General features: G+C 42.4%; 1 protein-coding gene across 1 annotated transcript in view; it reads left to right on the plus strand.

Moving 5' to 3' along the window:
• Window positions 1-5,096: 5,096 nt before the first annotated feature.
• Window positions 5,097-21,971, plus strand: part of LOC123767404 (probable G-protein coupled receptor B0563.6) — a 61,717-nt gene continuing 44,842 nt past the window's right edge. Inside the window, exon 1 of the mRNA XM_045757082.2 lies at window positions 5,097-7,076. Within this exon, the coding sequence (XP_045613038.1) occupies window positions 6,982-7,076 (95 nt within the window). The 5' untranslated portion in view covers window positions 5,097-6,981. The remainder of the gene's footprint in view (window positions 7,077-21,971) is intronic.

Consider the following 21,971-nt stretch of genomic DNA (forward strand, 5'->3'; position numbering starts at 1 on the left):
TCTTTATCCTCCCAATCTGTCTAAATTTTGGGCTTTAAGATCTAGTCAAGCTGATCGACTTGAGAATGGTCCAGGATGGACCGAAACGTCGTCGTCCCTTTACCTTCTAGTGTGTGGTCTGGTCAACATTCTTCAGCCACGTTATTGTGACTCCTCGTCTGCATCTTGTCAAGCGCTTGCTGCACATGTCATCGTTCATTTCCAAGTGATTTGTGCTTGTTGGTTGTTAAATTCATATATTTATCAGATGAACATGATGGACGACCGGGCCTGTTCTCCAGTGCTAAACGTCAACTGTTTATATTGCTACCTTATATAAACATACAATTATTCAACATATGTAACCTATCAATAACTGATGTGAGGACGAGTTATGAAACTTGGATCGTTATATTTAAACTGGTTGATCACTTACATCACTTTCCCATTCATATTTGTTTCATAAAATGCATTCCCTCTTCTCTCCCTAACCATAACTTTCTATTTATCAACATTTTAACTTTGAATAACATTTCTCGCGCACATGAACAAAATGTTCAACTTGACTATGTAATTCACTTTAACTGAGTTGAAGTAAATACATCTGCTTAAATAAAATTAGACATAATACAATTACTCACCTTAGGTCTCTAGCCTAGGTGTACAACTATCTAATATTCACATCATGAACCTCCTGTTGTCCCAGTCATGTATATACTGAATAATCTGGGCGACATCATACATTCCTGATGCACTACATAAATATCAAACCAGTCATTCATTGGATAATATGAATTGATTGAAAGTTATTTCATTACTAAAGTTATAATTAACATTAAGCTAAATTTAAAAGAATATGAAGGAAATTCAATAATCTTTTGTATATTTATACAAAGAACAATATACTCCCTTCGCTGTTGTTTTAGATTCAGCTACTCTGAACAAAAAGTTCGAAGTAGCACGGGCTATGGTGAACCCATAGTGGACTTTACAAATTATATTTTAAAAATTTTGCCCCGAGGGGCGAATTTATTGGGCAGCGCCACTCATCCTGTGAGTGGACATACCATCATAGCAACATGTACAACACACCTCAATTGGAAGAAAACCCGCTGGGTTGTTCATCCAGTCACTTGTGCCCAGACATAGCTGGGACTTGCTTAACTGTTTCAAGTAAACAGCTTCTCAAACAAGAATATTAACATTGTCAACCCTTAAAATCTTACGTTATCTTGCGGGTGCAAAATGGGGGAATCTCTTAAGAACACTATCAATATTTGACAAATAGTGTTTTCCTAACTCAAACAATGTGGGGTTTATTATTGTACACATTTCTAATGACTCTTAGATGTTCACACTCTCAGGTAGTGGTCAAGGCGGTGTCCATTACTCTCACTGCAGATTCTGCAACTCCGCTGATCAGCTATTGATTCCATTCGGAATCTCCATGGATATTTGTATCCAAGACGGATTCTTGCTATTATTGATTCTCTCCCGTGACTACCTCCTCTTCGTCCATATTGATTGGGATTGCCAGCAGCAACCATATAGTACCAGCATACAGATTCACTGATTTGTTCTTCTATCCTCCTTTCTTTAGTTATCTTGTCACGATGATATTGTTTGATAGTACATCTAATTTGTTGAAAAGTTTTGGTATGAAGTATCCAATATGCAAGATTTCTGCCCGATTTTTACTGAGGCTTTGTAGCACTGCTTGTGAATCTGTGCACCGTTAGTGTTTCGTTCAAGGAATCTCAACGCAATAACAATGGCAGTTAGCTCTGCTTGATTTGAAGAGGCCAAGCTCTCAATACGTACGTTTTCTTCATTTCTGCGTTGAAAGGCAAAATTCCTAATTACAGTGTATGCTGCACCAGCCTTGCCATTGACAGTATTAGATGACCCATCAGTGTATATTTGACCTAATTCATTTCCGGCTAATAAATTTCCTCCAGATACCTGTGCCTCATTTATTGTGGTATCATGTTGGACATTTTCATTGTCATTTCATTGATGATAATCCTGCATGAGTCATCCTCCCAGGGAGGTAATCTCTCTACAGGCATGAGTTCACGGGCTTGCTCAAGCAGGTGAAGTTCTTCGAGGTAGCAGACTGATCTGCGATGCCATTTTTTGCTTTTCCTGTCCCCTCCTTCCTGTAAGTAGCACAGAACTCAGTTTTTTCTTGCCAATATCATTGTAATGGGGAATCTCTGGCTATCTTAATTACAAATTTCGCATTCAATTCCTTAATTTTGCTTTTAACACGGCAGGGACAACACCTCTCGTAGATTGGATGTTTTGGCAGTTCGTGGGACTCCAAGAATGATTGTCATGGCTTTATTTTGCATGCTTTCAAGTTTTTTCATATAGCTTTGGGAATAAGTGCACAAAACTGGTGCGGCATAGTCTATGACAGAGCGCACATAGGCTGTGTATATCATTTTAAGGACGGCAATAGAGGCCCCATGCCCTTTCCAGGATATTGCTTTCAGTGCCTGAGTCGACTTTTACATGTTCCTATGAGTTGGTTGAGCTCCTCTTTCTTTTCCTTGTTAGACAGTGACACCAAGGTACCGACAGTGGTCAACCCATTCAAGTGTTACACCATTAATTTGTAGTTCTTCATTTTCTCCCCTCTTGTGTTGAGAGTATGCTTTTGTCCTGTTTGTGGAGAGAGTGAAGCCGAGTTCAACACATTTCCTTCCAAGGAGTTCAATGGACTGTTTTAATTTTCCCCAAGGTGGGAGCTTGTATTAGGACTTCATCTGCATACCCAACTTGTTGTGTTCCTTCCGGAAATTAAATATTTGCAAATATTTGCAGTGTAAGGCTTAAGATCCCTCCTTGGGGGGTCCCGAGTTTCATACTCATTGTTCTCGAGATTGTTCTGTTAAAGCAGACCTTGGCTTTCCTCCCTGTAAGGTAATCTTCAGTCCATCTCATGAGTCTCCCCTTGACACCCAATGCATGCAAGCTCATCCAGGATCACAATCCGTTGGCTTTGTCGAAGGCTCCTTTGATGTCAACAAATACAGAGTACCTAGCTGTGTCATTAGCCAAGTAATTACTATATAATTTCCTGTGCGCTGTCCTTTAACAAATCCATTGACTCCCCTATCTAGCCTGCCTATTTTGTGCAACAGTCGATTTAGGCTGATCCTTTCAAGCATCTTGCAAGTGCATGACATGAGACTGATAGGTCTGTAATTGTCAGGGTCATTGGGCTTCGGTATGGGAACGATTATTGCGTGTTTCCATTGCGAGGGCAACACTCCACTTAGGAATGATTAATTAAACAGGTGGAGTAGTGGATCCCCAGCCAACTCACACAGTGCATTGAGTATGTCGTAGGTGACGTCATCTTCACCAGGTGCAGTACTTTTACACTTTTTCATAGTCTCCCCTTTCTTCCTGGGCTGTGATTGGTTTCCCATACTCATCATCGCTAGACTGTACTCTTATCCTAATTCTTCTGTCATTATGTCGGAGGAGCTGTTCCCTGCTTATTTCTGCAGGGAGGGAGGAAGGTGATGCTGTATCACTCCACTTGTGAATTAGTTCCTCGGCCTTACCCTTGGGGTCTTTGTGAGCCGTAGACCGAGTTCTGCCCCCCTTAGCTACCTGAATTTTTGCCCACACTTGTCTCGCAGATGTTTATATTCCAATAGAGCTAGTGAAGTCAAGCCATTGTCTTTCCCGCTCTTTAACCTTCTCTTCCCTGGCTACTTGACACAGTTTTAAACAACTGGTTGCTGTCAGTGGGATGTCTCCGGTACTCTCTACTCATGTTCCTTACATTTGCATTGAGCATCTTTATGTAATCGTTCTCATACCATTTTATTATATTTTACTGAGGGTTACTTCGCCCAGTCGTACGGTGCGGAACTCAGTTTGGTTACTAAGGTCATCAGCAAATTTATCAATGTCATCTTGATTTGGTATTCCGTGAACCAGTCACTCATCTTGTTTATAAAGTGCGGCCTCATATCCAGTCTGAGTGATAACCTTTTTCTTTTATTTGTCTCTTTCCTTCTCTTGTTCATGTCGGCGGTGGTAATCAGTGCCCAGTGGTCACTACATAAACTGTGCACAATGTGTGTACTGGCATCCGTTTCCTGTGCATTCAGCAGAAGAGCATAGTCTAATCTTCCTCCTCTGCGGTGAGTTGGTTGTTCATCACCCAGGACTCTAAGGTTTTCACTCCCTCTAACATAGAGTGAGTTTCCGTCCATTGACATTGGGCTGATGACAGTAGGCATCAAAGTGTGGGTGCCTGGCATGAAGATCATTCCACCAGCAGGGTCGGTTCTTCATTAACAAATTCAGATTCAGAACAAATCTATCATTTAAAACTTCCCCGCTTTTAACATAGTCATGCCCTCACCAATTGCATCACCTCCACAAGTCCCCTCTGACCTTGGGATATTAAACGTTGTCACCACCCCACCCGCTGCCTCTTCACCTCTGCTCGTCCTCATTACCCATAATTATCCTATCTACCATTACACAAGTTAAGTGCTACCATCCCCACCCAATACCAGGGCCCTGTCAGTTACCTTTGCCAACCACAACAGCACCTACCAACACATCCTCAAGTTCCCCCTTCCTACCAACACATCTAAATTCATGCTTCCATTCCTCACTAACCTATCATCATCATTCCATGCTCCCATCCCCTACTAACCCATCTCATGCCATTCCCCCATCCCGTGGCAACTCATTGTAATCCATGCTCTCACCCCCACTAACCCATTCTTAAGCCATTATCCCATCCCAACCCATCCCTTTCAGCAATCCATCCTCATGTCATGCTCCCATCCCCAATCAACTCATCCACAATCCATACTCCTAACCTAACGCTTTCTTAGTGTGCGACATGTAGGAAAGTGTGTGGGGAAGGGGGGCGGAGCGGGTTGATATTGATAGGAGTGTGTGCTCATTGTATCGTAGGGAGGTGTGAATGGGGAGGGTGGAGTGACGTAGGAGAAAGAGAGAGAGAGAGAGGGAGGGAGAGATGGGGGGGGGGATGAAATGAGGGATGGGGGGCGGAGAGGGGTGACGTAGGGAGGTGTGGTGGGGGGCGTGGCTGCGAGCAGTGTATGGGTCAGTGAGAGACCAGTGTGGCCGGGTGAGCGCCAGGAGGAGGTGGGACTTACACACCACTCCGTCACCCGAGGCCAAGCTGGCGTCTTGACCCCTCAGAGAGACACGTCCGCGCCTAAGTGACTGAAAACCTACCGATTTAACTACATTTCCTCGCGTATCTCAAACCCACGAATTTAACTACCATTACCTTGCGTATCTCCCTACATCAGGAAGAACAATAATGTGGTTGCGCGGTAGCCTCTCATCTTCTTGGATGACAAGAGGGAAGAAACAAAGTTCAACAAATGAATCTTTAACTGGAGAACTGGGCTATAAACAAGCAGACAAGTAACGAGCAATCAGAAAGAAGGATAAAATACGGTTTAATACCAACGCGAGTGAGTGTATTCGTTTGTGGATGTGAAGGGAAACACGTGGTAGCAAAACTACGCTTGCTAGGATATCAAGCCTCGTGTCACGATGACTGACCACCTAAACGATTAAAACGACGGAGAAACAGACACGCTGTACATACTTCCCCCTTTGATAACTAAAAGTGTTTTAGAGTCGGCAGTAAACATAATTCAACTTTGGCCAGCAGTAATAAATAGTGCTGAGGAAAATATCCCGACAGATATAACACGCTCATAAGGGGAGTGATTTGAGTCAATTGTGTATAGTGAGTTTTTTCACCTGAAAATCTACCCACTTTCGGTGCTGTGCTGAAGGACTGGCCTACAGTGACACACGTGTTATGTTGGTCGAGCCTTGAACACGGTGAACAGAGGTGGGGGCGGGAGGAGGATGGAGTGTCATCAGGTGGTTGTAAAGTGGTGGAGCGCCGCACCTGTGACCATACGCACACACTAGTAGTACCACACACGTGCCCACACTGGTCGTAGTACCCACACACGTGCCCACACTGGTCGTAGTACCCATACACGTGCCCACACTGGTCGTAGTACCCATACACGTGCCCACACTGGTCGTAGTACCCACACACGTGCCCACACTGGTCGTAGTACCCACACACGTGCCCACACTGGTCGTAGTACCCACACTTGTCGTAGTATCACACACGTGCCCACACTGGTCGTAGTACCCACACGTGCCCACACTGGTCGTAGTACCCATACATGTGCCCACACTGGTCGTAGTACCCACACGTGCCCACACTGGTCGTAGTACCCACACACGTGCCCACACTGGTCGTAGTACCCATACACGTGCCCACACTGGTCGTAGTACCCATACACGTGCCCACACTGGTCGTAGTACCCATACACGTGCCCCCACTGGTCGTAGTACCCACACACGTGACAACACGTCGTAGTACCCACACACGTGCCCACACTGGTCGTAATACCCATACACGTGCCCACACTGGTCGTAGTACCCATACACGTGCCCACACTGGTCGTAGTACCCACACACGTGCCCACACTGGTCGTAGTACCCATACACGTGCCCCACACTGGTCGTAGTACCCATACACGTGCCCACACTGGTCGTAGTACCCATACACGTGCCCACACTGGTCGTAGTACCCACACGTGACAACACTTGTAGTACCCATACACACACTTGCCCACACCAGTTACACTCATATCTTCACCAGCGCCCCACCCTCGCGCAAGTGGCTGCCACGTGCCCACACATGTAGGCTGCACCACCCTCGTGCCCACATCAACACCCACAACCCACGTGCCCCACACGAGGCGCCTAACCAAGCCCCCCCCCCCCACCCATCCCCTCTCCAACAACCAAGGAACAGCCAAACCTAACATTCAAGGTTCCCAGCGCACAAATTAAGCACCGAAGGAATTAAAAACAAAAGACAATAACAGGGAGTTACGTGAACAAGAGAGAGCTCCCTCGCGTGCAGGGCGTGTAGAGACGCGTGCTGCCAGCATGAGGGCGTGTGGGTGTGAAGCCTCCCTGACCCCCGCCCACACCGTCACCAATAACTACGTGTCGGCCAACTACATTCCCAGCAAGATGATCAGGTCAGTTACTATCTAGATTGACAACAGTTTGAGATGTTGCTTTTGAAAACAAATTAGATTTTTTGTTAATACATCCTCCCCTGCCATTTTAAATTTTGTGTACAGTACATCTTTTTTCAAAACTTTTTCAAAACTTGCGTGTGCACACACACACACAGGGAGCAGGGAACAGGGAAACACACATACATTTTTCACACATACACATACATATCAGTGTATGGGTGTATGTATATACTATTTACGAGGAAAGGCTACAAGATTTAAACCTCACGTCGCTGAAAGAGAGAGTTAGTGAAGATATGAGTACCACATAAAATTCCTAGGGAAATTGATAGGGCAGATAAGGAGAGACTATTTACACGGGTGATACTCGAACATGGGGAAATACTCAAATGAGACAGACATGAATACTTTTCTTAGTGAAGTGAACAAATGGAATGCACAGTGAAGTGGTGGAAATTTGTTGGTTGTAACTCTATACACAGTTTTGAACGTAGATATGATATAGCCCAATAAGCACAGGAACCTTTGCACCGTTAGAGAGGCGAGACCAAAGAGCCAAAGCTCAACACCCTACAGGTAAGGATACACACGCGTGCACTTAAGTGCACTTTGAATGATATATGCAAAAAGAATGACCTGGCAACAGGAGATCGAATACAAGATACATATCTCAGGAAATTGCTCTGGAATTAGAGAGCACAAAAATTAGGTAACTGTACCCTCATACGAATATCATCGGCTGCACGTGGATGGTTGTATACCTTGTATGCCATATGCCAGAATAGTAATGTAATATACAGCACCAGCATGGCGTCGTTATCTCGTTAAACACAAAATGAAGCTGAAGAAAATTCAGGTATGCTACCGGACTAGAACCGGTGGTGATAGGTATAAATTTGTTAGTTATGGTTAAAATAATTTAACCACGTTACTAGAAGAATAGAAACGTGGAGAGATAATAAACACATAAAACAATACTGAAGGAAATAGTGCAGACAAAGGACGAAAAAATTATTCTGGTACGTGAAAAAGGGGGACACGGGTGAAAATTAAGTGCCCAAATGAGCACATAGATATTAGAAATAATGCACTATCAAAATAGCAGTGAATAAATGGAATGCGCTCAGTGAAATGGTGCAGGCAGGCTCTATACACAGTTTCAACTACAGATATGACATGACCCAGTTGACTCGCGAACCTGCTGATGTAAATTGCTATCCACACTTCCGTGGAAATAAACATTCCAATGACCTGGGCTGTATGGGTCTTGAACCGTGGACCCCATGCATGTGAGGCCGACGCTCTATCATGGTTGGCTCTATGTAAAGGTTGAGACCAGATGAAATAGCTACACCTCAACTATCGGAAGCATTACTTTGTGACTTCTCGGGAAAAATCGAATGATGCGGGAAGCAAAACACAAATTAAAACTTTCACACATTTCACTTTGATTTGCAAAATATTCTTTAACCAGTTTGTAATAGCTGACTGTCACTTAAATAAGCATAACCTGAGGCATATTAAACCAGGAACACGTGGTCATATGTGTGTATTTCCCTTTAAACCCCCTGCCAACCGTAAACAGACATGAAGGAAATAGATAGAGCAGACAAAAAGATACAACATGAGCTCTACGCGCCTGTCTTCCGTGTGATGGCAACTCTTAAGGTATGGACATTCGAAAATCATGGGAGTAAACAAATACAAACCACGTGTCGCGCGATGTGTTCATCCTGGCCGGAATTAACGGGTATTTGGGCATTGTTTACGAGGTGAGGATTATGAGGATACATTATTTTATTACATGCATCTTGATGTATGGCATCCAAGGGCCGTTTATGGAGGGAACTATCAGGATAAAGCGCCAAGCCATTACGCCTATATAGATAGCAGTCTAGCACCAAGATTTCTAACACTTCACCACGATGATTTAAATTAAAACTTACCGTATATAAATAACTATAAAACATTTGTGTACTTTTAAAGTACATGCGAAAAATAAACCACGATAATCCCGCTGTTGCGAATTCCTCCATTTGTCACCCCAACGACGCCTCATTGTCAGAAAGGGAAGTAAAAAAAGATATACCATATTGTTTATCAACTGTTGCCAGTCTCCTGCCTGCGCTTTGATGTATTTTGTACGAAACTTAATATATTCCAGTAAAGCGCCCGAGGGCTTTGATCAACACCTGGTAAAAGCAAAGTCCTGTCCAAACTAGATCAGTGCCTCAGGATGTAGAGCAAGGTCAGGGGTGTGGATCAAGGTCAGGGGTGTGGATCAAGGTCAGGGGTGTGGATCAAGGTCAGGGGTGTGGATCAAGGTCAGGGGGTGTGGATCAAGGTCAGGGGGTGTGGATCAAGGTCAGGGGTGTGTATCAAGGTCAGGGGTGTGTATCAAGGTCAGGGGTGTGTATCAAGGTCAGGGGGTGTGGATCAAGGTCAGGGGTGTGGATCAAGGTCAGGGGTGTGGATCAAGGTCAGGGGTGTGGATCAAGGTCAGGGGTGTGTATCAAGGTCAGGGGTGTTTATCAAGGTCAGGGGTGTGGATCAAGGTCAGGGGGTGTGGGTCAAGGTCAGGGGTGTGTATCAAGGTTAGGGGTGTGTATCAAGGTCAGGGGTGTGTATCAAGGTCAGGGGTGTGGATTAAGGTCAGAGGGTGTGTATCAAAGTCAGGGATGTGAATCAAGGTCAGGGGTGTGGATCAAGGTCAGGGGTGTGGATCAAGGTCAGGGGTGTGGATCAAGGTCAGGGGGAGGGTGTATGAAGGTCAGGGGTATGAATCAACATTTTTTTTGGTCTGGGGCTGTCGGTTTCACTGAATATTTTTATACACGTAATACAAAAATAATGAAAAAAATATTTTAAGTAATCAAAAATATAATTTTAAATTTCAAATGGAGTGAAACCGACCGCCCCAGACCAAAAATTGGACTTCATTATTTACTAAGAAACAAAAAAGACTACTGATTTAATACTCTAGAACAGCCCCAATAAGCAATATAACCGTCTCTGAAAAGCAAATGAAGTATATACCAATTTACATGCCCCAATGAAGGCTGTCACCTTCGTGCTACCTACATTGGTAACCAAACCACACACTAGAAAGTGAAGGGACGACGACGTTTCGGTCCGTCCTGGACCATTCTCAAGTCGATGGTCCAGGACGGACCGAAACGTCGTCGTCCCTTCACTTTTTAGTGTATGGTTTGTTCAACATATTTCAGCCACGTTACTGTGACTCCTCGTCTGCATACCTATATTGGTATGTCCACCACAAAGATTTCGAGAAGACTGACCTGCCATCTACAAGCTGGTGGGCCTAGGAAACCATATGCAAGGTGTTCATAACACAACACTCCCTAGGAACATGCTGGTAGATAATACAACAACCCTGTCATTTATCACTGACCAAAGACGACTTCAAATGCTGTAAGTTATACTTATACAGTCCATCTTCTTGTTTTGTTAGTACTTACAGTAACGATGAAGACCATAGTACAATATATATACCGACGTACAATGAAATTAGAAAGTAGAAATATGAACTATTGAGTTGGAAAACCGGAAAAATATTGTTTACTTGTGTTGCTTTGACACACTAAACTAACCTAAACTTCGTAGGCCTAATACACTATATCTGAGGCCTAATATAGTACATATGTGTGCTATACTAGACCTAGGAATATTTAAGTTTGTTTTTTAGCTGCATTTACTTTAAAAGAATTCCTCACTATTCAGTATACTATCTAAAAGCTAAGTACATACCAATTCGTGACTACAGAAAATATAACCAAGTTTGGTGAGGTGACGTTACGTGTTGTCCAGTCCATGTCGGTTGGGTAGTAGGTGAGGTGTGAGCTGCGTATTCTCCGTGCTTATTTGCAAAGACTATTTTCCAACTTCACAAATTATGTACATAAATTATATTCTATCAAAGAACACATAATTTATATACATAATCATACCATCACCAGAGATATCCTAACCAACAATACTGAAACACTAGACATTTATAACAAAAGATCAGACATAAGCGAGGCACTACATATCATACACTTGTCCAACTATCAACCGCCAGATTATTCTTAGAAACATGCTACTATCCTCGAGACCGCGACAGAATATCCAGTTCATACTTCACCTACTTTTGTACTACCTGAAAATTTGCTGAGGTTCAATCTTGTGTCTAAACAACAAACTGTTCCCTACACCCAACCCTACCTGGAGTATACCTTGAGTTGGTTTCGGGGTTTAGCGTCCCCGCGGCCAGTCATCGCCCAGGCCTCCATGTTGCTGGACAAGCTGTTGGACGCGGCTGCTCACAACCTGACGTATGAATCACAGCCTAGTTGATCAGGTATCCTTTGGAGGTGTTTATCGAGTTTTCTGTTGAACACTGTGAGGGGTCGGCCAGTTATGCCCCTTATGTGTAGTGGAAGCGTGTTGAACAGTTTCGAGCCTCTGATGTTGATATACCCTACACAACATACACTGCAACCTGTCCTCAGACCAAGTCTATTCCAACTAGCGGTCGACCCCAAAGACGCATTCACTAATTTTAACATGCTGTTCATTCAAAATAGAAATGTTCTTAAATATAAATTAATATTGTTCTATATTAGCATCTTGTGTATATTTAGGCATTGGTTAGGTAACGTTACATGTTTAGATTCTGTTGGTGATTGCTTGTATTTGTAGTACGTGAGTGAAGCATTTACAGCGTTGCGATTCGAACAGAGGTGTCCTCAGCGAAGCATCGAGTAATGCTCGAACGTCATCAGTTGTGAGTCGTTTGTAAACCTTTTTCATTCATAAACAGAGGGTTTGGCGGCTGTATGGAATGGACTTTGGCCTTTGTTTATGAGGACGAGCGGTACACTGTACCCTACACCGGACACACTGTACCCTACACCCGACACACTGTACCCTACACCTCCACGAACTATCAACTAACAAGAGTGGAGTGTCGTGTTACAGAGACCGCAGCCCACACTCTTCCATGGCTTTCACACCTCTGTACTTGGCAGGAAAAATTATCCTTTTGCGTGTATGTTCGATAGCACGAGAAGGGTTCTATAACAAATTTAAAATCACTCTTCATTTCTTGAATATATTGCTCTAAATGAACATTGTTTATTCTCAACCGGTACAGGAAAGCTCTCGGTATATTTCGTTTATCACTGAACCTTAACCAGTTTCTGTGTAAATAACTTGGATCCGTCCCTCAAATTTACTCTCGTAAATTATTATGTCTGCGTTTTTCTATTGTGTAATTTACAACTAGAAGCAAATATAAATTCAACATATATTGAAAACCTAAAATTGTGTGACTTGTAGGAAAGTGGTCAGTGCAGTCGACTGACAACCGAATGGACCCTAGTTTGATTCCCGGGCAAAGCGATGTTTGAATTGTCATTTAAAGAAGCCTGTTAGGCATATCGAGGTACCTATAGCCAACGACTGACCTTTCATAGTATACACTCCACAACAGTTACCTAACTCCCAGGTCCCTATTTACTGCTATTTGTAAAAAAAAAAAAAAAAAAAAAAAAGTGCCCAAACGTCTTGTCATGGCCGGGAATCCAACCCTAGACCAGGGGCGAGATTCACGAAGCAGTTACGCAAGCACTTACGAACGTGTACATCTTTCCTCAATTTTTGACGGCTTTGGTTACACTTATTAAACAGTTAATGAGCTCCAAAGCACCAGGAGGCTGTTTATAACAATTACCACAGTTGATTGGGAGGTTTTCATGCTTGTAAACTGTTTAATAAATGTAACCAAAGCCGTCAAAGATTGAGGAAAGATGTACAGGTTCGTAAGTACTTGCGTAAATGCTTCGTGAATCTGGCCCCAGGCCTGTCAAACTGAGAGTCCCCCGATGGCCATATGGGTCACATTTGTGTTGTCATGAGGGCCACACATGACAATTAATTGAAGTCATTTAATAAAACTTATTGCAGAATATTGTTATTACTTAAACTTAGAAACATACAATGTGCATTCAAGTGGTTTAGCAGGTAGCCACATTCATGCATGCAAAGTAATGTGAAGCAGATTAACAAAAGAAAACATGAAATTTTAAACGGCAAAATAGACTTCTTTACAACAACAACAAATACACTGTACAAAACTTACAACAGTTTAAAATGAACATTTATTTACAACTATTCAATAATTTTTAGTGTTTTGTTCTGAGGCTTGACACCTCTTTTTAATGACAATTTTTGTTATGGCTGAAATGTCTGTAGTTCTCACTTTGATCAGAAATAACAAGTGTTGATCAGTCAGCTTTGTTCTCTGAGAAGTTTCTGTTGATTTCACGAAGGAAAATAACTGTTCACACACATAGGTAGAACCGAACATCGCCATAATCCTTGTGGCAAACTTTCTAGAGTTTTTAAACTTTTTTTTCTTGAGATATATAGAATTGTTACATTCTTGTACAGCCACTAGTACGCGTAGCGTTTCGGACAGGTCCCTGGAATACGATCCCCGCCGCGAAGAATCGTTGTTACAACCAAGTACACATTTTACTGTTGCGTTAAACAGAGGCTACAGTTAAGGATTTGCGCACAGTAAATCCTCCCCGGCCAGGATACGAAACCATGACAAAGCGCTCGCGGAACGCCAGGCGAGTGTCTTACCACTACACCGCGGAGACGTAATTTTCAGGAAGGTATGAAAATAAACCAGGATCCCCACGTCAAGATACTTTACTCTGAGTGTATAATCCTACAGCATTTATAATACTGTAGTTCTATCTGCAGGCTTTCTTCTGACTTGGCAACATCACAGGTGAATGGTGCTGAGAATAATGCAAAGTGGTGTTCAAAAGATAAGAAATCACGAAATCTTTCCTGAAATTCCTTTGACAACAATTCCAGGTGACTGTCATATTTAACAAAGCTAAGTACAGACTCAGTATTGGCAGTGTTTTTTCAGTTCTTTGCACTTAGCCTCACAGCTGCATTCGTGTTTCTTTTGTGCTTTTGAATCTATTAAAAAGCTATAGTTTAAATTATAAAAACTGCAATTTTGGCCGTTAATGAACAAATTACAGTATCCTTTGTGCGGGCCGCAGGTGTGCTTGCAGCGGATCGCAGGTGTGCTTGCAGCGGACCGCAGGTGTGCTTGCAGCGGGCTGCAGGTGTGCTTGCAAAGGGCACCATACCTGCCCTAGACCATTCGAGTCGACTCCACTGACCTCTGCGCTACGTTTCTTTGCACCTAATGTCTTTGTTCACCTAGCAGTATGTAGCCACTAGGGACTTAGGCAACTGTTGTGGGCTGCATCCTGGGGAAGATTAATCGTTGGATATAGGTGACCTCGACCCCTGACCCAGATTATGGAAAACCATTACTAAGACGCACATAAAGAAGTCGAAATGTCTTTGTTTATCGCTAATGTTCCTCACGGCTTTTGTCTCCTCCAGGCTAATGAAAAGTTACAATTTCATTAACATTTATAATCAGAACCCAGTGCGCTGCCCGTTGCCCGGCCCCGTGGGAAGAAGCCCCTCCCTCTCGTCTTGGCCTCCGGCGTGGCGTATGATGATAAGAACCCCTTGCTCTTTGACATTGTTGGCCGCGTGCATCCTGTTCCATGGAGCCCTTCACCCGTCTGGGTTCCGCGGGCTCGGTGTTTTGTTGTGGGTGTGCCGGAGTTGATGCCTGTTCCTCGTACGGTTCATAGTAAACACCTGTTCCGGATAACATCATGTTGCTTTGGGAGGCGTATTGTGTTCGATTCCCGGCGGCGGAGTGGCCGGATAAGTATGAGCATTTTGACGTAGTCTGTGTGATTGCTGTGTGCTTGGTGTGTGAATGGGACCTGTGGTTTGTTATGCTATGTATTGTAATTATTGTGCGCCCTTCAGGCCGGTGTTATGTTTCGTTCTCATGACCTTGTTTTATTGTATTTATTGTATTTCTTAGCATGCTTTGCATGTAAATATAATAATAATAATAATAATAATAATAATAATTCATTAACATTTATAATCAGAAACTTTATTCGTAACAACTTATACAGATCACTACAATAATGACTGGACTAAACAGGTGTACGGCAGTCTAAGTTAAACAAGTTTTAACACCTAACCAGTTATAACAACCAATATAGCAAGTTGTAACAACATTCTAATACCTCATAAACACGTTAAGCCAAGATGTAACAACTTTATTACAAGTTGTAACAAGCGGACAATAGAGACAGTTACGATTTGTGTTTTCAGGGATAACACTTACATTTTGGGCATAATTTGAGCCTGTACCTGGCTAAAGCATCCCAGATTGTGTATTTGACTCTCTAAAAACGGCACATAACGAACATTTTAAGACTCTACCAACACCTTATACAAGGAAAAGTTTATAGAAACATCATATTTTCTTAAGACCTGGAACAAAACTTTTTGTTTTTAGTCCTTCAACAAAAATCATTCGGAAATTCAAGGGAACGTCTTCACAAATAACCCTGTAAACAATGCAACAAATTGAATTTTGAATGAACATTAAATTGTTTATGCAATATGCATCATAAATATGGTATACATTATGGTATTCACCGATTTAATATTAGAAATCGGTTACCAATTACTAGAAAACATATTTCACTGTATCTTGTATTTTTTAAAGAAATATATTTGAATCCAAAAATGTTAAAAAATACTGAAATATATTTGAATCTAAAATGTTAAAAATTATCCTAGATTCTTCAAAGTTAGATCCATACCTATTTAATAAAATTTAGGATCAAGATTGTTAATTAGGTGTTGTATTGGCATATATTTGAATAACATCTTAATGGTTGTGTGATTTATTTTAATTAAGCCATATTTTAAGGTTTTTTAATGTTTTTGTCACTCTGTGATTTGATATGAAAATGATTGAGTTTGGACACATTTTGACATTAACATTAGCTGAACATTTATCAAAACAACAAAAATAAGTCCTTAACAACTGCACCATGAAATTTTTGCCCAAAACAGGTGCGCAGTGCAGGGGCTAGGGACAGAAATATAAACTTGTTTGTACTCTCAGTTTTAATCCTGAGTGTTAGGATGAAGAGTTGGAAAATATTGATTTCATTGGATATAAGGTTAATTACCCAGTTAGTTGTGTGGAGACCAACGATACATAATCACACCATACATATTTAATCAAATTATTAGTGAGAAATTTCAACCTAAAAATGTATTGCGTTTTTCATATTTACGGGCTATTCATGTCCGTGCCACTTCTTTGGTGGCTTCATCTTCATCAATTAATCGTTTATTATATTTTCCTGGTTTTGAAAACATTGTTAATTCCTTGCTTTGTGTCTTGCTGTTACTTTGCTTTGTCTTGTCGTTACCTTGCGTTGGTTCCGAGGATTGACGTCCCTGCGACTCGATCTCCAACCAAACCTCTTGGATGGTGGTCTGGCCAACCCGACTGTTGGACGTAGCTGCTCGCAGTTTTACATGTGAACCACAGCCTGTTTGATCAGGTATCCGTTGGTGGTGTTGCGCAAGTTATCTCTTGAGCACCGTAATTAGTTGGCCAATTATGTTTAGAGGGAGTGTTAAAAAGTGACGGCCATTTCAGCATGCATAATGCACCTTTGCTTTTCAATGGTGTTATTTTGCACATCCTGCCATGCCACCTGGTCTCATGTGGCGTTATTTCCATGTGCAGATTTGGAACCAGTCCCTCTAATATTTTCCAAACGTAAGTAATGTATCTCTCCTGTCTGTGCTGTATGCAGACTTAACAAAATTTAAGCGGTCTCAATAATTTAGATGTTTATTGAGTGGATTCTAGCAGTAAAAAATCTTTGCACATTCTTCAGGTCAGCACTTTCCCCCAGCCTTCAATGGAGCTGTTATTGTGCCATAGTATTCCACCTTTGAGAGCACTACTGTTTTGAGAAGTATCATCATTGGTATGGCATCTGTGTATATGTGTGTGTGTGTACACACAAATTGCGGGGTGTGCGTGTGTGTGTGTGTGCAGACAAGCTAACTCGATACATAATTACACTGAGATAAATATGTGTGGAAAGTGGGACTAGGAGCCGGGGCTCGACCCTACAAGTGCAGCTAGGCGAGCACACACACACACAAATGATGCTATCTATAAGCACCAAATCATCCACTCAGACGTAACAAGTCTGATCAATAATTACGTTGGAGTAGTTGACAAGACACTATATAACATCATGGTGTTTACTGGACAAATGTTTAAAGTGTATTTCGTAGCCTAAACTCTGCGAGAGCGAACAATGATGACGTAGCTATATCAATTCGCTACGTCATAATTATTCATATGACTACAATATGAATAAAAATCTACAATAAATGAACACAATATCAACAAGGAAGCGATATTAAGTAAACACGTTACGAAAGCAGCCACAAGTTCGACCCCTCCCCCCCCAACTCCATGTACGTCTGTTTTTGAAGAAACATAAATCATATTTTCATTAGGAATATAAACTGAACATATAAATCTTTAAAGTAAACTGGGGAACACAAGCAGTTAAAACCATGCCTACCAAACTTTTTTTTTCCTCTCTGACACCGTTATTTGAGTTGGGAAAAAAATAAAACTGAAGGCATATGATTCCTACAAAATGTAGGGACATCCTTCATCCTACTGCCTTCGAGAAGGGCGGACCACCTTGAGTGACTACAGAGCGATAGTTTACACCATACGAGGAAAAAGCAAACTCTCTTACAGCGAGTTCAAGTCCACAGTATTGTAAACTAGTTCCAGTTCACACTATGGTAAAGTGGTCAAATTCGGAACAAATTCAATTTGATCAGTCTGATCAAATTGAAGTTTATATCTACCACTGCGTGCATGTGGCCCTCCGCTATTGCGTGCGTGTGGCCCTCCACCACTGCGTGCGTGTGGCCCTCCACCACTGCGTGCATGTGGCCCTCCACACTGCGTGCATGTGGCCCTCCACCACTGCGTGCGTGTGGCCCTCCACCACTGCGTGCGTGTGGCCCTCCACCACTGCGTGCATGTGGCCCCTCCACCACTGCGTGCGTGTGGCCCTCCACCACTGCGTGCGTGTGGCCCTCCACCACTGCGTGCGTGTGGCCCTCCACCACTGCGTGCGTGTGGCCCCTCCACCACTGCGTGCGTGTGGCCCCTCCACCACTGCGTGCGTGTGGCCCTCCACCACTGCATGCGTGTGGCCCCTCCACCACTGCGTGCGTGTGGCCCTCTACCACTGCGTGCGTGTGGCCTCTCCACCACTGCGTGCGTGTGGCCCTCCACCACTGCGTGCGTGTGGCCCCTCCACCACTGCGTGTGTTTTATTCAACCAACAGACGTTGAAAACGAAATCCTTTATCTCCACATACAAACAAAAAAGAAAGTGGCCATAGCAACCGCTCTTGAAAGTCACCCTCTCGTGGCAGCTCTAGATTATCCTGGCCTTACGATCATGCCTAAAAATACGGTGCTTCTTGCTATTGTATCACTCGCACCAGTGCTGAACGGCCAGTCATCAAGTGCAGAGACTAATCACCATATATCAGACTTTAGGAGCCCTCAGACACGCCATCACAATCCACCATTAAGTAGTGTTCTTCGTAGTCTGCAACCCGCTCTCGCACAAGACACAAGACAGCACATATATGACTGCAATTGTAATATCTTAACATACTAAGAAGGTTAGGTTAGGTTGTGGTTTTCTATTCAGCATTTCAGGGTAAACTCAAATATTCACAATAAATTAGTATGTCGCATATGTACTTATTCATAAGCAAGATACTGACTATAAGCAAGTGCGAGAACGGGTTGCGTAGTCATGCATCAACCAATCAGTCTTCTGTGTACTTAAGTCTTGTATATGACAAAGTAGTGAGCAAACTGGCTACATCACGATGTAGAGCATGACATTACGCATGTAGCACCCCGTCCCGCGACACCACATCCTGAATCATAAAAGTGTCCTCAGCTACCATATATTAAGACATACGGTGCCCTCACCTACTATACATCAAGCAATGGCGAGTTAGGCGAGGGACACACGGAGAAATAGGAAGCCCGGGGCCCGCTGATAGAGACGGGTGGGGGTGAAGAAAGCTGTGATTTATGACCCTCTTCGGAACGTCAATTACTGAACGGATGGTCGGCGGAGCGTGGAGGCCCGCTCACGTTGCACTCCCGAAGATGCGCCATTAAGTTTCCCTTTCGCCTCCGGACGTCATCCTCCGCCATTTTGGCTTCTCGGGTCTGTGTAAACAAGAGGAGGAGGATATTTTAAGACCCCAAATGCAGGCAAGCGACAGGTGTGGCGAGGCAGGTGTCACCAGCGACCCGGGGTGCTGACGGCGGTCCCTTGTGGGAATAACCGCAGAATTTTGTAAAGCGTCCATTAGCTATTATCTGTCGAAGACCCGCTTGGTCAATCCATAGGTGATAAAGAACTATCAAGAGGCCGCCTAATCTAAAAGATAATTTTAAGTAGGTAATTTCTAGCAAAATTTAAAAAATGTTAACAGGTACATTGTAAGAACATTTGACAGAGATTAGCAGGTACATTAAAGTAAAATTTGAGGATTATCACCAGGTATATTGAAGAATAATTTGAGGATTAATTCAAGTTACAATGCAGTAAAATATGCGTTCAATATAACAACCATGATATAAAATAATAGCAATGATTACAATGGTGAAGTTATATGGCTTAGCTACATATATTAGGGGACTGGGTAGCACAAGATACAGTGCGAGTTTAAAGCACTAAATAGGAAACTATGAAGATGAAATTAGGTACTTTTTGGTTTTATTTTTGAATAAAATAAAAGTTGAACAGCTTTTCAATTCGTTAGGGAGTGAGTTCAATAGACTAGGTCCCTTTATTTGCATAGTGTTTACACAGATTAGGGTTGACTCTTAATAGGTCCTATTAAGATGTCCTAGGTCCTATATAATCCTAGGACTGATTCGGTTAGGCTATAGTTACCATTCCAATTCCTACAAACCATTTGTAGTAGTGCAATAGTACAAAAGAACAAAATTCGGTATAACAATCCATACTTTGTACATTGCATCCAGATAATAAAGATATAATCAGGGGGAAAACGCCAAGCTGTTACGACTATATAGCCCTCGGAAGGAGTCAGAATAAATATATGCTCAAATTTATGGAGCATATATTTGTCTGTTAATACTCAATCGAGTTTGTTCAAATTTGTATTTTTTTTACTAGACTCTTCGGGGATTATTTGAACTGCATCTCAAAACAACAACATATTACCCAGCATGAGTTATAGATGTGCATTCTGGTATCTATAGAGCCATTTGCAAAATAAGCGTAGACCCAACAACTCATCGAAATAACCATACGTATTACGAGAGAGAAGATATTAACACAAACGAATAAAAACGTTATCGAAGAAGGATCTATCAAATTAGCGAGATTTTATGCAACCTGTTGACCAGACCACATACTAGAAGGTAAAGGGACGACGACGTTTCAGTTCGTCCTGGACCATTCTCAAGACGATCAAGTCGATCATTCTCAGATCGACTTGAGAATGGTCCAGGACGGACCGAAACGTCGTCGTCCCTTCACCTTCTAGTGTGTGGTCTGGTCAACATACTTTAGCCACGTTATTGTGACTCCTCGCCTGCATTTATACAACCTATTAATATATAATATAGAATGGAAGACATATGAACATATAGTAATCTTTTGAACGAATATGTGAATAATGAAAACATGAGAAGAATATTAAACTACAATTCATTAATATCTATCTGTGTGCTATCACATTAAACATTAAAACTAAGTATAATTATTATCAATGCGGCAATGGGCACATATAAAATTTAAAATGACACGCATTTTAAAATTATATCAGTCCCATCATAACAAATCAGTCTCGAGCATAACAAATTATGTCATTATCGATGGTATATCACACGCAAATAATTTACCACAATGTCAACACTCTCAAATATGCTCAGCACCGGCAATAATACCTTTAATCACTTCACCAAAAGTCAATATTCACTTCTGCAAACAATAATTAATGCATAACACCGCCATCATAACTCAGAACGAAACAATTTATGCCACTCTCCTTTACATTAACTCATTTACATACATTTGACTAATAATTGCATTACTTGAGAGATGATTAGATCAACGTAATATTCCCGTAATTGTCTTACCTGAGCTTGACCGGAGACCTCAACTAATCGTGGACTTAAGTCTACAGTTACCGGGCTGCTAGTAACAGGCGTCACCTGCTTACTGCATGGAACGTTACTTCTTGACACCTGAAGGCTCCTGTCCACACTTGACTAGTCCGTCAGCCTGGTAAACGTCTGCTTGACAGTTAGCGCCACTTTCTCACGTCAGCAGCCTTTCTTAGCCTGCTAAAGTCAGCTTCAAATTCAGCTTAAGCTTCAAATTCAGCTTAAGCTTCAAATTCAGTTTAGGCTGCAAAATCATCTTCAACTTCAGTTTAGGCTGCAAAGTCATCTTCAAATTCAGTTTAGGCTGCAAAGTCAGCTTCAAATTCGGTTTTATTTTCAATAAGCGGAACACGTACAAGGTCATGAGGTCAACTGAGCACGACACGCCCCCACGAGGCCAAGTGAACTCCCGCCACGTGAAGGGGGAAATATCCCACGAGACAACCAAGGGAAGTACCCAACGAGACAACAACGGGGAAGTATCCCATGAGACAACCAGGGGGAAGTACCCCACGAGACAACCAAGAGAAGTACCACACCAGATAACACGTACGAGTTTAAATAGTGTGACGTCATCGTACATCCTCCTGTACATTAATGGTATTTGTGAATTACAAAGTTTTAAGAAAAGACATAAGAATAAGATATAACTCTTAACCAAATGACAACCTCAGCAGTAA

This window comes from Procambarus clarkii, chromosome 74 (genome assembly GCF_040958095.1).
Source record: "Procambarus clarkii isolate CNS0578487 chromosome 74, FALCON_Pclarkii_2.0, whole genome shotgun sequence".
NCBI lineage: Eukaryota > Metazoa > Arthropoda > Malacostraca > Decapoda > Cambaridae > Procambarus > Procambarus clarkii.